The sequence below is a fragment of the Melospiza melodia genome, chromosome 1 (assembly GCF_035770615.1).
Source record: "Melospiza melodia melodia isolate bMelMel2 chromosome 1, bMelMel2.pri, whole genome shotgun sequence".
Classification (NCBI taxonomy): domain Eukaryota; kingdom Metazoa; phylum Chordata; class Aves; order Passeriformes; family Passerellidae; genus Melospiza; species Melospiza melodia.
This window is the reverse complement of record NC_086194.1, coordinates 86670758-86687551: the sequence shown is the minus strand read 5'-3', so window position 1 is coordinate 86687551 and position 16794 is coordinate 86670758. Positions and strand designations below refer to the sequence as shown.

The 16794-nt window shown below is 40.5% G+C and overlaps 1 protein-coding gene across 1 annotated transcript in view; it reads right to left on the bottom strand.

Annotated features, from left to right (window-relative positions):
* Positions 1-16794, bottom strand: part of ELOVL2 (ELOVL fatty acid elongase 2) — a 50039-nt gene that overhangs the window by 15772 nt on the left and 17473 nt on the right. Inside the window, exons 2-3 of the mRNA XM_063160783.1 lie at positions 9902-9965; positions 4164-4351 (exon numbers count right to left, since the gene is read on the bottom strand). Coding sequence (XP_063016853.1) covers positions 4164-4351; positions 9902-9965 — 252 coding nt within the window. The remainder of the gene's footprint in view (positions 1-4163; positions 4352-9901; positions 9966-16794) is intronic.

Sequence of the window (16794 nt, the reverse complement as noted above, 5' to 3'; positions counted from 1 at the left end):
CAGAAAGGTTAATGGACTAGGTTGGCAATACTTGTGAGCTCTGCTCTTTTTCCTTTGCTCTGAAACGAGGGGTCCTCACAGGCAAGTCCTGCTTCCCCACAGGGGTGTGGTTGCTTGCTTACAAATCCCATGGATTTGTAATAAGTCTGAGAAGCTACCTGGGGATACAGGCAGCTTGAGACATCACGCCACCCCTCTGCTAATGACACATATCTCTAGATCTCCTTTTTAATCTGACCCAAATGGTGCCAGTGTCCTGGTTTTCTCAGTGCCTGATCAACACAAGGACTTGGGTGAGACCTTGATGACCAGCTGAGATTTGATTTAAATAGGGCAGAGGTGATACTGCTGGGGAAAGCAGCCTAGGACTGTGGCAGAGATTATGTCTATTCCTATTAGTGAGAGAGAGTATCCTCACTTGAGTAATTTCAGAATTCAGAGATCAGCACCAGTCTCTTGTGTTTCCAGTTTTAATTTATCACTGAACTTGCGACAGTATGGCCTCTGGTGCCTCAGGTTGCACCCCTGAAGTGTGGCTTGTAAGCATGTGAAACAATTTTAAAATATGCACAGATGTAATGTTTTCTCTCAGTAAGCTGGTTTACTGCTCATAGTTGGTAATTTTAGCACCTTAAGCAAAGATTTGTGCAGAGAAAAGGCATATATTTCTTAAGGGAAATTGTTAAATATTTTGATTTTTGCTTAAGTAAAAAGGTGCTGGCTGGTTTTCCTTATACAGCATTTGACAATGTTCTAGAAATTGTTGGGTCAGTAGTTAGTCTGGGTCTATGAGCGCTTACACAAAAGTACGCAACAATAACAAACTTCTGATGTGGCTTTCTTTGGTAGCAGCAAGGATGGAAGGAATTGTCTTTTGCCTCCTCAGCAGCCCACCTGCAGCCTGCCCAGTTTAAGCACAGGACCTTTGTCTAAGCTTCAGGTACTTGAAAAAAAATGAGCTCCAATCCCAAGAGCCAACTTCACAATATTCAGCAGGGGAAGGCAAGCGCCTTTGACAACTTCAGGAAAATCTATCTGCCTAACTCACAGGTCCAAAGGTCCAACAAGCTGCCCTTCTGGGAGGCCTTCGGGGGCACCTAACTCTTTGTTGACTCAAAAATTTTGAGATATCTCATTAGGATGAGGGCAGAGCCATTTATCTTTAGACCTTGTCCCTGGGGGATCCTAGGTCCTAGGGGTATCTGGCCTTATGCTAATGGCACATCTTAGAGCTGCCCTGGAGCTGTTCCTCCAAGGGCTTTGCAGATTGGTTGACCTCAAAGCTCAGAGATAAAATCGGCTCCCAGATAGTTCATGCCCACGGTGCAGTGCGTGGAGCTCTGGCTCAAAAGAGGAATCTGCCCTTGGAGATTTAAAAACAGCCCTTTTGTTATGACTTTTTGCTGTAATCCTCGCCTTCTTGCCTTGAGGTTGCACAGCTCAACTGTCATGAAGTGCCAGCTATAACTAGTCAGGAGATGAGGGTGAGGAGATCTGGAATTGAAGCACAGGCACCCCCACCAGCAGGTTTACCATGTTTCTCATTAAATACATCATGTGGGAGAGCCTGTATTTGGAGACACACCCTTTCTTGTGAATGAGATTTTTTTTTTCTTTCGAATGTCTAAGAAGAAACCCCTACATTCTGGAGCTATTGCAAGAAATGCTGTGTGGCACCTTACAAACAAAACAAAGAAAGATTGTTGGTTATGGGGGTTTCTTTTGGTGAGGTGTGGGTGAGTGGAGGAAATGTGTTTTATCTCTATTGTAGAGCTTCTTATTTTGTGATTGTTCCCCAGTACAGAGACCAGAGGAATTTAGATGCAGTGAGAGGATGGAGCAATAAAACAATTGTTGTGGATGTGTCTGACCAGGAATTGATCCCGGATCACAGCCACTGGAAGGATCAGCTGTGTTTACATAAGGAACCACTGTGCAGAATGTGCTAAATATAGGTAACTCTTGCCTTAATGAGCTTAGTGTCCACAAAAGACTGAGAGAATAAGGGGCATAGAGAGCAGCTTTGGAAATGAGACATTTTGAAATATTGAATCAACATGACTTTATTTGGTAACGAAGATGATTTCTGCTCTCCCATTTGCCTGTTTTTCTTCAGCAGGAATGTGCAGGCTACCTCAAGCAGTACAATACTGCAAGTATTAACTTCCATTCTGCTCCTTCACAGGAGAAGCTGTGATGGGAGCCAGGGAATAGACTGAGAGAAAATACAGAGCCAGTAAAATGGAAGCATGTTTTGTACAGTGTAAAACCAGCCTAGCCGACAGTCCAAAGCTGAGAGAGAAACCTGCATTAGAGCAGCTGGCAGTGCAGATCAGCCATCATGTTCCCTGGGCTCCCAAATCTGCAGAATGTGGAGCTGTGAGCTGGCACTGCCAGCCATGCCCAGCTGCCATCTGGGAGGTGAAAATCAGCAGCCTCCAGCCTCATAATCATGGTTTCAAGGGACTAATCTGAGGACTAACACAACTCAGCAACTGTCTGCAGCAAAGTTAGCCTTAGGAAGGATGGAGCAGTAAGGGAGCTCAACAGGAGGTGGATAAATACAGTTCCTACCAGGATGCAAAGGTGGCTAAAATGAAATTTACTTAATTCATGCAAATGAGACCTGCTAAAATTGTCTTTGTTCTTCCATTTATTTACTTGTGGCAGGCCAAATCGGACTGGAAGGGGGCAGCAGTATTGTTTTCTATTCAGTTAATCCTTTTTGCTGAGTCCTGCTACTGCAGCCAGTTATCTGCATACCTTCCAGCAAAATGGGGATTTAAACATCAAAGTACTAATTTATATTCTGGAGGACAATCACTGTGGAGTCATCAAACCTTCCAGCAATTGTGCTGGTTTCTCCTTTGCTCCAAACCTTATCCTGCACTCCCAGGCACCCACAGCAGCCTCTGAAGCCAGCTGGAGCATTCACCAGGACAAAGCTCTGTGTAACACAGTCCTTTGCAAGGCACAAAGGCACAAACTTGAACTGCTCCTCAGCCATTTGATCAGGCCAGTCACTTGCTGTTTAGCTCAAATTAATTTAAAACTTGAAGTCTTTGGGTGTCCTGTTTGGCTTCTGAAAAGTTTCTTGTCCAACCAACAGAATAAGGTGGAAACTGTGGCTGAGAGAAATGCTGCGAGGCTGTGCAGGTAACAGAGCAGTGTCAGGCACGTGCTGGCACTGAAATCAAACACATGAAATCAAGAACACTCTTCAGCCAGGACTTCTCATGCCCAGGGTCACTCCTTTGGCAAAAAAAAAAAAAAAAAAAAAAAAAAGAAAAACTAACAAAAAAGGTTTTGTGGCTTTTGTCTTCTAGTTTTTGTTTTTAAGGGCTTCAAGTAATATATATTAACACCTTAATATTAAAAGTATCACAGTTATCAAAAGGCTGAGAATGGGCAGCTCCCAAATAATATCCAAATAGTGATTTTTGGCTTCTGTTTCCCTCTGCAGAAGTAAAACCACACATGTCTGCTGAGGGGCACTGTTTGAATCCTCTGCTGTTGCAAAATCCTCAGATGCGTTCAAAACTCTCTTCTGATTCTAAATGGATCCTGAATTATATGAGCATGTTCCTTTCTGATAAGTACTTGGGAAATAATCTATGCAACCATATTCAGCCTCCAAGCCCCACAGTCCTTGCTTTTGGATGAAGTGCTAAGTTTTTAACATCTGTCTTTTACTGTCTGACTGTATGAAGAAAGCTTCTTAGCCACACAGCAGAAAAATAACAGCAAATTGCCAATGCCATAAATAAATCAGTACTTGCTCTCATCTATAAATCTATTCATGTTTAAGCATGGGCCTGGAAAAATCATTCCACAGCCAGTCATACAAATAAAACCCAATCTAAGGCATTTTCACAGGTGCTGAAGGACAAGGTATAGGCACGTTTGAGTAGAATGACTGCTGCAGATTCGAATTTATGCTTGTGGACACGGTCTTGGCAGCAAAGAGCTGTCCCCAGGTATGGTCTGTAGCTCAGCAAGGACAACCAAAACATGCCAAGATCTAAGATGAGAAGGAACTTTTTAATATTATTTTGCTGTTGATGTAAACTTTCCTAGCAGAACCAGCTGTCACTAAGATATTTCTGCTAAAAAACTGAACCTTGGTCACCTCCCCCAGCCGTGCTGCATGGCAGAGCACTCACCTCTATCAGCATGTAGAAGGAGAGCAGCGTGATGCCCAGGTTGTACACGATGAGGTGAGGTCTCAGAGAGAAAGGAGGCCTGTCCTTCATGAACTTGTTGCCCAGCCATATGCAGAGTAGATATGCTCCAGTAAGGAAAAACGTGGGAAGGTAAGAGTCCAAAAGGAACCACCCTCTAACCCTGGTATCTAAAAAAAGAAACACACAGAGCAGGCAATTAAGAAAGCTATGGTAAAGTATTGCTAAAATAAGGCAGAACACATAATGTAAAGAATCTGCTAAAAGTGGGAGATGGAATCAGCCACTGTTTCCTCACAAGAGCTATCCATTTGTTTTAACTTATCAAAACTGCATGCTAAGTCTCAGAGAATGTGGGCTGAAAACTGCATGGAATTCCCTAATAATTTAAGGTCACCTAAATCATCTCTCTTTAATAGCAAAGTGAAAACCAAAGGGGAAATCCCATTCCTATATGCTTTAAAGAAATAATGTTTTCACTTAATATTTATTTAAATCCTATCTTAATCTGCTCAACAGACAATTTGCAGATACTGTTAAATCCCAAGTATGCATGTAATGTTGCCAGCTCATGTGTTATTTTAATTCTGCACTTGCCATACCGGAAGGTATACAGCATTGACTAGGAAACATTCATACAAGGGGAAGATGTTTCCAAAATATTAAATATGAAAAGCAAGTGGCAAATGTTTACTTGGATGGTTATCAAAGATTTTTGGCTGGGTAAGGGCTCGCTTTCTCACAGTTTCTGTCCCAGTTGCCTGGTCCTGAAATGAAATATTAAGGTCAAATCCTGCTTGCCTTATTCACACAAGTAATCCCATTGAGAGTAATCAGATAGTTCAGTGTATATGAGTAAAGCCTAATCCCAGATGCCAAGATGGAGGCACCACTTTGTTCTCATATGAACAACTGGATGTCATGAGTGAAAGGGGTGTGCTTTCTTTTCTTTTTCCAAAACGGAGAAAAATCTAGAGTCAATTTTCCATAGCAACATTCTTCAGCCATTTACCTGTGGAAAGAAAAAGGGGGCATCACGGCTGGTTTTTAGAATGACTTATGGGGTAAGTAATTCTAAAATTACTTACTTATGAAGAAATTCTTATGAAGAAAGAAGTCCGTGAGGAGTCATTGTGCAGATCTCACAGAAAGATGTTTTTGGTCTCAGAAAATATTTTAATTTTAAAGTACAGAGATATTTTTTTACAAAGGCCAAGATTGTGTTAAAAATTGTAAAACAAAAGGTATTCACAGTGCATGAAAAAGCATTTTACTGTTTTTATGCCTGTGTTGAAATTGGAAAAGACTGGTCAATGGATGATGCACCTATTAGAAGTGCCCAAAAAATTAGTAATTGATTGGAATTTTGCTGTACTGTACCACTTCCAACAATTCCTTCCTCAGAAATACTTCCATACAAGTATATGTAAAATGAAATTTTACGTATGTTGGCATATGAGCCAGGCTTTGAACACCAGCTTTCTTTCTCATTACCTTTTCCCTCTGCCTCCCCCCTCACTTCCATTGCAGTGGCTGTAACATTCATCTGTTGAATTTGGATTCCATGAGGCTTGTTAGCCCTTTCACGGGAAAGACTTTCAACCAAGCCACCACTGCCATGGAAATCCAATGCTCTCCTGCTTTTGACTCTCCTTTTTGGACTCCCAAAAACCTCTAGGAGCAGAGAGGTGTAGGATTAAAGCAGTCACAACTGCACAATCCTTCCTTTTATGGCAGCCTGGCTTTGTTGTGCATTACCAAGTTAGAACGCCTCTTGTCTGTCTTCACATCTCAGTGCTTATTTGGATGACCTCAGTGTGAGAAGGAAACACTTCCAACAATCTCCTAAAGCTCACAAGCCACGTGTGAACCATTGGAATGAATATTTTGGAAGTGATTCTGCTCCTTTATGGGCTCTCAACATGACACAGGAGTCACAGGACAGCTAAAGGTTGAGTGTTTGAGTGTTGATGTCTTAGGAGTGTGTGTTTTAGGAGCATAAGGATTTAATTTATTTAATTGCCACCCTAAATGATGATGTAGAAAGCAGCCATGTCAGCAAGACTGCTATCTAAGGAAAGGTCTCCCATGTGAGGATTGCAACACTTGGTGCATAAAGGTTACATGCACAACGGTAAATTGGCATCAGTAGATAGCAAAACTGCAAGTGTGCTCAAAAAGGAAAAAATATTCAGAAGCATTCCGAATACAAATTAAACTACACAGAATAAATTCTGCCCCAGTATGCCCTCAGAAAGTTTTCATTCTGCTCTGAGTGGCCACAAGCATGTGGGCTGATCCACACAAAAGCAGAACTCGTGCTCATTCAGGCCAGCATGCCAAGTATTTTTAAGTTCTATAGTATTCCAGTTTCAAGAGAAATTGTTTAAACATGTACCCTTCCTGAATATTTCCCACCACGACCTCAATACCTTGAAGAGTAAGACAGTTTCTGGCAGAAAGTGGTTTATAAAGGGCAGCCAAGGAACGTGACTGTTTTGTTTCCACTTCCACTTATCCCTGAATGACAAGCAGAGGGAGGTTTTTATGTGTCAGGAAGAGGGAGGAAAGGGAATGTATTTCAAAAGAAGTTATCAGAAGAATGAGAGATGAAAAGTATTTCTGTTGACCGACAGTTAAATCTCCATGTTCAAGTACTATAAAGTTACACTGTCAATAGGAGAAAGGATTATTTTTACAGCATTGAACTTGCACAGCATCTGAAATTGAGACCAAAGCAGTGAATAAAGTCACAGTGGGAAAGCACAGGACTGCAGCAGGGGAAGGAGCAGGCGCCCGCAGGCTCCGATCGCTCCGTGAATAAGCTCATTCACAGTCACTGGCCATGATGTGCCAAACCCTTGGGGTGAAATCCTGGCTCCCTTTAAAGGAGTGGCAGGCCTCCCAGGCTCTTTACATATCAGGCCTTTATCAATGAGGTTTAGAAACACTTTGATTCAAGCTTCTGTATAGCTTTGGCCAGTCAGTGTCTGAGTAGATTCACTCCTATTTGAGGTGCAGATGGGTTTGCCCCAGTGCCTTGCTACTGATCAGACTCTATTAAGGAAAAGTGCTTTTACTTTATCATAACTTTAGCAAAATACATCTCTTCTTGACCACCTCTGTTTCTTTCACAGATAAAACAAACAACTAGTTAACTAGATTTAGCTCCTGCAATTCAGTATTACTTAATTTTGCATGACACCAAACAATACTCCACAGATGAAGGGCTGTGGTGTTCACAGGAGTCCCAAGACGAAAGAAGAGACAAGATATATATTATATTAAAAGATTGAAATTACACTAAAAAATAGAAGAAAAGATTTCATCAGAAAGCTAGCAAAGAATAGCAAAGAATGGAATGATAACAAAATCTTGTGACTAACTAGAGAGTCTGAGACAGCTGGACTGTGATTGGCCATTAATTAAAAACAACCACATAAAACAAATCAAAGATGCACTTGTTGCATTCCACAGCAGCAGATAATTATTGATTACATTTTGTTTTTGAGGCCAATCACCTTCTCAAGAAAAAAGATCCTAGCAAAGGGATTTTTCATAAAATATGTCCATGATAAAGGGTTACCCTGGAAAAATTATCTCTTACAGAAGAAAATTGCTATTTCACTCGTTCTCAAATTGCCTTGAGCATAAGAACAAGAGGGACCAACACCAAATTGTAAGACCAACCCTTACTTAGAGATGAAATCAATGGGCAGGTATATGGCTGCTGTTCCCTAATCCAAAGGACTTGTTCTGCTAGCTCAAAAGCAAACACGGAGTTATGTTATCTACAAAGCCCAGCTGATACCAGTGAATGACGGTACAAAATATGCCAATATTTATAAATCAAATTCAGATATTCTGTCCCTCATTGCAGTAGGGCAGTACTGCAGCTTGTGTTAACCTGGTGCTCCCAATGGGACAGAGATGGCCACGCTCCAGTTCCCAGAGTCATTCTGTCTCTTCTGGTGCCCTCAGACACATCTGTTAGTGATGACAAAGACCTGCATAGTGACACAAGTATCTCAGGAGTTACTATAATACAAACAATAAATAAGGGATTGGTTTTTAAAATAATAGAACGCTGTTATCTATCCTTTTAATCCATCTTGCTGCAGAATGAAGTGTGTACTGTGAATGAAAATCAGTAGAGAGAAAGAAGAGGAATTGCTTGTGGTTTCAGATGTTTGGGGAAGCTCTCAAATTCATTAGATATTCATCTGTGGGGTCATTTGATTTAAAACTGATTGCAGTCTACTGTGAATTATTTATGTGAATTATTTATGTGGATAGACACACTGGAGGGAGATATGCTATTCAGGAAATGTATGATACTGTGTCATTATACCACCAGTTAAATTAAAGATCAGAGGGCAGAGGCATGGACAAACAAAACTATCTTCAGCACTGATGTCTGGAGAAGGATGGTCATGCACTTGGCAAGCAATACAAATAATACTTGTTTAATTGAAGGGCTTTCTAAAATCCCAAAGGGGTCTCTGGGCTATTCAGAATTGGATCAACTATGGCTTACTCCTTCAGACAATTTCTCTGGACCAACAAGGAAAGAGGAACAAAAGAGAACATCATGTTTATTTGGAAAAAAACAAAACCAAAATAAAACACCAAAAATAGTGCTTTTGTTCTTCTGATCACATTTCTTTGTTAATATTAAAATGTAGTATTGCAGCCATTAATAAAACCTATTTTGCTTTAACCACTTCTGCTGCAGTTCCCAAGCTATTCAGTGTTTCTTCACTGGAAATCTTTCTTTCAAACATCATATCTACTGTAGACATGATGGAAAAGATTTTGTAGCCAGCCAGCCAGCTAAGAAAAATTAGAATTTCTTGTGTTTAGGAACACATCTTTACCTTTTACTTCCAATTAAGCAAGAACTGTTTCCGTAATATGGAGAACATTAGTGCAACAAATTGGGAATCCATAATCATGCATCCATCCCCACAGCAGCAGTTCTGGATTTTATCATGGGTAGAAGTTTGCAAGGCAATTCCTGAAGTTAAACCTAGCCCTATCAACAGCAAGGTGGTCTTGCAGGGGACTACTCTGAAGGCTGTGTCCTTTCTAAGCTCCTGTATCATCCCTTTCTTGTATTTGCTTGGCTCTCTTAGTCCTGACTTTGGTGCTTTATCCTTGGCTGCAGTCCTATTTTAGGTTTGCTTTCTTTTTTACTTACTTTTTTCAATCCTAACAGAGCATGAGGCACCTCCAACCTAAAATTATTTAAGTTACTCTCGTCCAAACTGCTCCAGAAAAGCAATAATCGGAAGTCAAAAGATGACTGTCACCCAATCGATTGGTTTATTGAAATTTTGGATGTGATCCTGCAGGTTACTTTTGCTCCAAACGTCCTTCTGAATTAGGCAATTTAATAAGTAGCTGGACCAAACAAACTGGATTATGAATGACAATCAGTCCCAAAGCAGACCTTACACTTTCAGAAAGATCCAGCACTTCAGGCTCTTTATTCCACGTTAGGATGAAAAACTGAATTTCTCTGATATTCTCAGAAACCAAGGAATCACAAATCATTTTATTGATCTATTTGCTACAATAATGGTGTCTTCCTGATAATACTGTGATGCTGCCTAGTTTACATTTTTCAATAAGAAGTTACCCAGCAAATTTATTAGAAGCTTTTTGGGTGGTAATCCCTAGAAATATTTCCTTAAAGGGCTGTAAGTGGAGCAGCTTACCTCGAGGTCCAAACATATAGTCCACAAATGCATTTACTTCCCGGTCAAAAGCTTTCAGGGTCTCCTAAAAAACATGGAAAAGGTCATGTGAAAAAGACATAATCTCAGGGTCACAGAGAGAATATGATTTGAAAAAAACTCCAACAAATTTGTAAAAAGTTTGTCATGCACAAGTATTTCCAAAGTACACAACATCATGTATACTGAAAAACCCCAAACCTCTTTAAAAATTAATTTAGGGCAGATTGTTGTCTGGATACCAGCACAGGTCTCATTCCTGGAAACTGCCCAAACCAGAACTCTTTAGGAAGGGAAATTAAGGTTTATGAAAATCAGCAAGTATCACAGTAAACCCATCTGTGATGGGTGTAGTTTTCACTCTGATAAAGATGCTTCTTTGTTTTTATTATGTTTCCTCAACTGAATATCTCAATGCTTTACACTTAAAAAAGGAAATCTTTAAGTGATTGAAGTGACGGTGAGCCAACTGAGATTTCTCTAAACCAGGTCCCAAGTTCCTATAAAGCAAGCCTACAGAAGAACCTAGAGGTCCAGTGATGAAGTTCAGGCCATGCAGGGTGTCAGGAAGAGGCAGGTAACTTTATGGAGACATTATGTTTTGAGGTCTTGGTCAATGAAGCTGCCAAACTGGCAGGTTTAGCAAGTTTGTGTCTGTTTTTGACTGAGTTGGGAGCTAAGCCATGACCTACACAGTCCTTTCCCCAACTAGATGGGGTGATCTCTTCCCAGACTGCAGCTCTGGGCAGTGGCTTCCTGCATGCCTGTGCCTGAACAACCTGAGGTCAGCCAGGTTCTCCCTCTCTTCTTCCCAACAGCATTCTACTGTGCTTGATGGACTGATTTCAGCACTGAGAAAATGCTGCCAGGCTGAGGAAAGGGACCCAGAGTGATGCTGAGCCTCGCTGCAGGGCAGGATCTGCTGTGGGCTCTGGGTACCTTTGAATGACAGATATCCCCACGCCAGCCTGGACTGCTGACACCATTCACAGATTTGCCTTATGGAGAACCATATCTGCAGTCTGGAAGTTCCAGCCCTGATCTTTCCATGCCTTTCCTAGGACTGGGTTTTGATCTGGGCAAAACCCAAGCTCCTGGCACTCCCAAGCTCCTTCCTTGTGCTTCTTCTGCCCTTGATTTTGGTCCTCAGACTGTTCCAAGTGGACAGATCTTGTAAGAACAACTGGTAATGAGAGGTTCTTTCAGCACCTTGGGCTATAAACCTCTGTCTCTGTAAGATGTTGCTGCACTGATGTTTTCTTGGAGAAAAACCCAACAAAAACCCCAAAACAAAAAGTATATATTTTTCTAAACAAAAACCAAACCAATGAAACAAAAAACCCTAAAAAACAACCAAACAAACAAAAACCCAACCAACCAAACAAAAATATTTCCTCAAAAGAAACTGATGATTCATGATACAAAAAGGTTTCTCATACTTCAGAGCACTGAGGAAATTAAACTAGCTTTTTGGCAGGTGTTCTGGCTAGCCCATAAAGAAAAGCATTTTCTGAATTTCAGACAATTACCTTAGCAGCCTAACGATGGCTTCTGTCACAGAAGGTGACTTGATTTCTAGGTGTGGGACCTGTGTAAAAATCTGCTTCCATTTTTATCCCCTTGAGCTATACAGTAATTCTGTTATTATTTCATGGCAATGATACTCCCTTTTGGGAAATGCCACACTGCTGCTTGTCTGTGATGTGCACACCTGCTGCATTAATTTGAAACAGACCTACTCCTGTGCTTCATGGTTTTGTGGTTAGACTTAACAGATTGCTTTGGAAAAAATACTGTAATGGATTTGAGTGACTTGTAGGAATGTGCATGCAAAGCTATTTGCTTTCATGCTTACATTACATAAACAAATCTTACATGTCCAGAACAAAGTAAAACACCATGTATATTCCTTTTATATTAAAATACTGTAGACAAACCCATTCTCAACCGTATTGAAATGGAAATTAGGTACCGAATGCTTCTAACAGTTAGATGGAGGAACAGGAATTGTAGGATATTAAGAAGGAGGAGCAGAATAAAAGAAAAGAATCATAGAACTGTTTAGGTTGGAAAAGACTTTTAGGGCATCAAGTCCAACTCTACACCCAGCTCTGCCAACTCCACCACTAGACCATGTCCCTGAGTGCCACAGCTACACATCTTTTAAATACCCCCAGGGACAGTGATCAAATCTGTGACTTCTCTGGTCAGATTGTTCCAGAGCTCAACAACCTCTTCAGTGAAGAAATTTTTTGTAACACCTCATCTAAACCTCCCTGGCACAACTTGAGGCCATTTCATCCTTTCCTTTCATTTGTCACCTGGGAGAAGAGGCCAACCTCCACCTGGCTACAGCCTCCTTGCACACAGTTGTAGAGAGTGATAAGGTCCCCCCTGAGCCTCCTTTTCTCCAGGTTAAACACTCTCAGCTCCCTCAGCCACTCCTTATAGGACTTGTGCTCCAGACCCCTCCCCAGCTTTGTTGCCCTTCTCTGGACCTGCTCCAGCCCCTCAATGTTCTTGTATTGAGGTGATGATCACAGTCCTGCTCCTGCTGGCCAGACTATTGCTGATACAGGCCAGGATGTCACTGGCCTTCCTGGCCACCTGGGCACACTGCTACCTCACTTTCCACTGACTGTCAACTGGCCTAGGTAATTTTCCACAGAGCATCTTTCCAGCCGCCCTGCCCCAAGCCTGTAACGCTGCATGGGCCTTGCTGGACCTCGCATCATCGGCCTCAACCCATCGATCCAGACTGTCCAGATCCTTCCCACCCTCCAGGAGATCAACACTCCCACCCAACACAGGTCACTGCCTTCACTGATCCAACCTGCAACCTCTTACACCTGGTTAGGATGGGCAGACAGCATGCTGAGCAGATGAGCCAGCCTGAAATTAAATCTACCTCCTCATGAGTGTGCTTAAATGACACAGTGAGAACTTGTACCAGCTGACAAACTTGTTCCCATATATCTTAATTAGCACCACAAAAATTCTGCGCCTGGTTTGCCTTCATTGGTAATTTGAGAGTAGAACTTTTTCTAGGAGGTGCAGCAGAGAAACAAATATTCTTCTTACAAAGAATATTTCAGCCTTTGTCTCTCAGCATTGTACAGCTTATTTTAGTTTACACAAAGAAAAATAGAAATTTACAAGATGCAGATTTGTAAGATTGTTATGGAAATTGTATTTGTTTATATACTTAAAAATGGTAGTCATAGTTTGGGAAAAGAAATTCTTAAAAAAGGTAGGTAATTTTATGTGACTAGTCTTGACACCTTCCTGTCAACACTGCTACAAGAGGCTATACTGTATTTCTGGGTTTTAGAACATGTCCTTAATACCTCTGTGTGTACCTCTGGGCAGATTACATGCAAATGTCTTGCTCAGCACAACCTGTCACATTTCCAAAGAAAAGCAAATAAAAACCAAAAATCCATGTGCTCAGACAACTCACTTCTCTCTGGCAAATCACAGTAATAGCCTTTATCAACAAAGGTATTTAGGTTACAAGGCTAAAGATCAACATGTCTTTCATGTTGTTTATTTTTTTGTACAGGGCATTGCTCTGGGTATTAGCAATGTATATTCCTTGGCAGGATTTTGGGCAGATTTGTGGAAGATCTATTTACCTAAACCTATTTAAAAGACAGTAGGTTATCTGAGCAAATGAAATCACCCAAATGGAAAGATCTGGAGGGAGTATAAAGTCAACGATGACAAAGCAACAGAGATCTCTCTAATGAGACATTTTAGTATTTTTGCACAGAAATGTAGGTAAGTGAATAGGTAGCATGGTGCACATAAGTGAATTAGTTTTCATGCCATTGCACCTAAAACACAATTTCAAAGTCACTGGGTATGTAAAAAATATATCACTTCTTGTTATATATTTATATATCTTTGTAAGACATATTGAAAGACCAATATCTACTGGTTTTCTAGTGGTTTTAGCAAAAGTAGTATAAGCTATGTAAAAATTAGGTAAATGCTATCTAAACAGTGCAGAAATCAAAATAACTCTAATTTGTCAAAAATACCTTTGATTTCTGAAAATATCAGTGTTTTGCCAGTAGGCATTATTTATTGATCAGTGAAAGCACTGCCTCAAGTGATTTAGGCTGGCTCTTTCTATAGTTTTATAGCCAAACTACTTGGATGCAATAGAAACACGAAAAAACTCTCTGAAATAAACTTCTTACAGATGAATAAACTACTTTCAATCTTACTTATGCTATCTGGAAACCTTTTGTATTACTGTTGGTTTGTTGTTTTTTTTTAATTCAAAAGCCTTGAATGTCATTCTCTGCCTCAAAAATCTGACATAATTATTTGCTTCTTCTTACAGAGCTACCTGGAAATTAGAATACTCTGTACAGAACAAGATCTCATTTCAGACTTCAAAGAAAAAGTGGAAATGGGTGTCAGCCTCTGCTCTCTGATACAGCTCCTGGAAGTAACAGTGATATTTTAAAGTACCCTGATTGAAAATACATACATGATTTATTTTATTATTTAAATGGCAATTTTTCTTTGATTCCCTGAAGAGTTCTGCTCTGTATACAGTCAGTGTCTGTGAAGTACAGGAATGAATCCAAATTTAGTAGCATGTTTAAAGAACCTGATCTTAGATGCTACTATGCATATATTTAAATATACAAATATCAAAGAAGATTTTGTAAATGGTAGTGTTGGCTCTAAATGGCTGAAATAGAGGATGAAATTAAGGAAAGTTGAGTCCAACTCAGAACTGCTTATAGATTAAACTGTTTAGCTTTTTATTGCTTTAAGCATTTAAAATTACTCTTGAACAAAGATGTACAGTGAGAGACAATTCTCCATCACTTCAGACAACCTTCTAGGGTTTTGTCATCTTTACCTTCTATGATTTGTGTGCTATATCTGTAGAGGAAACAGATACATATAATTTTTACTAAAAAAATCCCCAAAGGAAGCATTTATTTAAGGATTTATATGTGAACTGCAGAGAAAGCTGAAGGCAGAAAGGCGAGGCAGATGTTTCTATGAATTGCGTCTTATAAGATGGGAGATATTTAGTGAAATTGGGAGGCAGGACATCCAGGAGCTGGCAATAAATTGCTTCTTTGTGTAATTTATGCTCAATATATTGATCTCACTGCTAGATAATCTCACTGAGAGTAGGAGCAAGCTGGAGTGAGCTCGAGAAAGAAACACAATTAGATGGGGCATGAGGCTGCTGCTGTGTCCCATGGATGTACTGGGAGGGAGGGAAAAAGAGCTAGAAGAGACATTATTTTAGATCGTCTTTATTGGCATTTTAGACTAATCATTTGAAGAGACAGAAACTGAGTCCTTGCCTGACATGGTGATTTCTGTGTCCCACATTCTGGGACATTCTCTCCCCTCAGGTGGCTGACCAGGATTAGGGGCTGAGCCACAGAAGCCTCACCCAGCAGAGTGGTGCTGCCAGAGCTCCCAGGAGCAGCACAGCCCCCTGGGGTAACCCGGGCTGATTAAAGGGCTCTTTTGCCAACATGAGGTGGATCCATGGGAAATGGTTTTGCTGCTGTAGCAATCTCACTGCCTGAATCCTCCCACCTCTCCTTCAAAGGCATGTAATTTAGTGTGACAGAAGTGACTAAGGCCAAGGGAAGGGAGGGAAGTCCTGCTGGTGGTCTGGGTCTGGAAAGATGTCCATATACTATGTGGACAACATTTGGTAATGCTCCTACTTTGCACAAAATAGACAAGAATAACTAACAAAAGAACTATGTGTGAGCTACTCAGTCTAAAAATATAGTCATTCTTTTACAATTCCAAGAAAAGAGAGAGCTGCATCTTTGTTTTGGAAATGCAGGCTGTGTAATATATTTTAATATAATGCAAAAATCTCTGAAAAATATGGGAAAAAAAAAAGGAACGCCATTCCAGCTTTAGCACAGAAAATAAAACATGAATAGTCTTTGTATGTTTCTCTTCCTCTTTCTTCTAAAGGCTTTCACATTAAACTGTAAGCGCTCCAAGAAAGAAAGATGTTGTTACTGTGGTCAGTAAATTATTTTTTAAAACTTCAAGAGCATCTTTGAAGGTAGCATAGAATAGCACCATCTGTGTTTGAGAAAAATACAATATTTCTAAAAGGTCTTAATGAGAGCTGTGTCTGGTCTGAAAAATTTGATTTTCAGTGTCTTTCAACCAGATTATATTTTACTCCTATTAATTTTTTTATACTATGCAATATATTATTCATTCCACTGATAAAGATTACATGCATATGTGCAAATGTCTGGATATTTTCCTAGTTGATATTACCAAATTCAGCACTTTTTGTGACAGTTTTTTTCTTTTTTTGCAGTTGAGGGTTATTTTTTGCATGTATTTGGAAATGACTGACTGCAGGTTGGCAGCCGAGGTGAGGCTGGGGGCTTGCAGGCCTGCCTGTTATCTGACAAAGCAAATTGGTGGGGGAACTGATTCATCAAATCGGTTGGTTTTCTCTGGAAGGAACTGAGCACAGCTGTTGGAACAGGGATTACAGCCAGAAGTGCTGAACACCTTCTCTTGTGCTGATTTAGTCACTGGAGAGAGGGCTGAGTTGATGATGGTGTTACTGAGGATGTAAAGATAGGGGAAGGCAGCTGCAAAGGGAAGGCAGGCTTGCAGATTTTCCCTGAGCAGCTGCTCAGGTTGCACTGCCTGAAAGAAAATGCAATTTTCAGTGGGTTCCTCAACAAGAAGACTGGCTAGCTATTTCTGATATAAAAAAAATGAATGGATGTGAAGTTTGGTAACCATGGAAAGACACATTGCCAGAGGTTTTATCTGGCATTTGAGCTATCTGGGTGGCATGACTTCAGATTCTCCTTATTGCTGCCCAGAGAAATTTTACC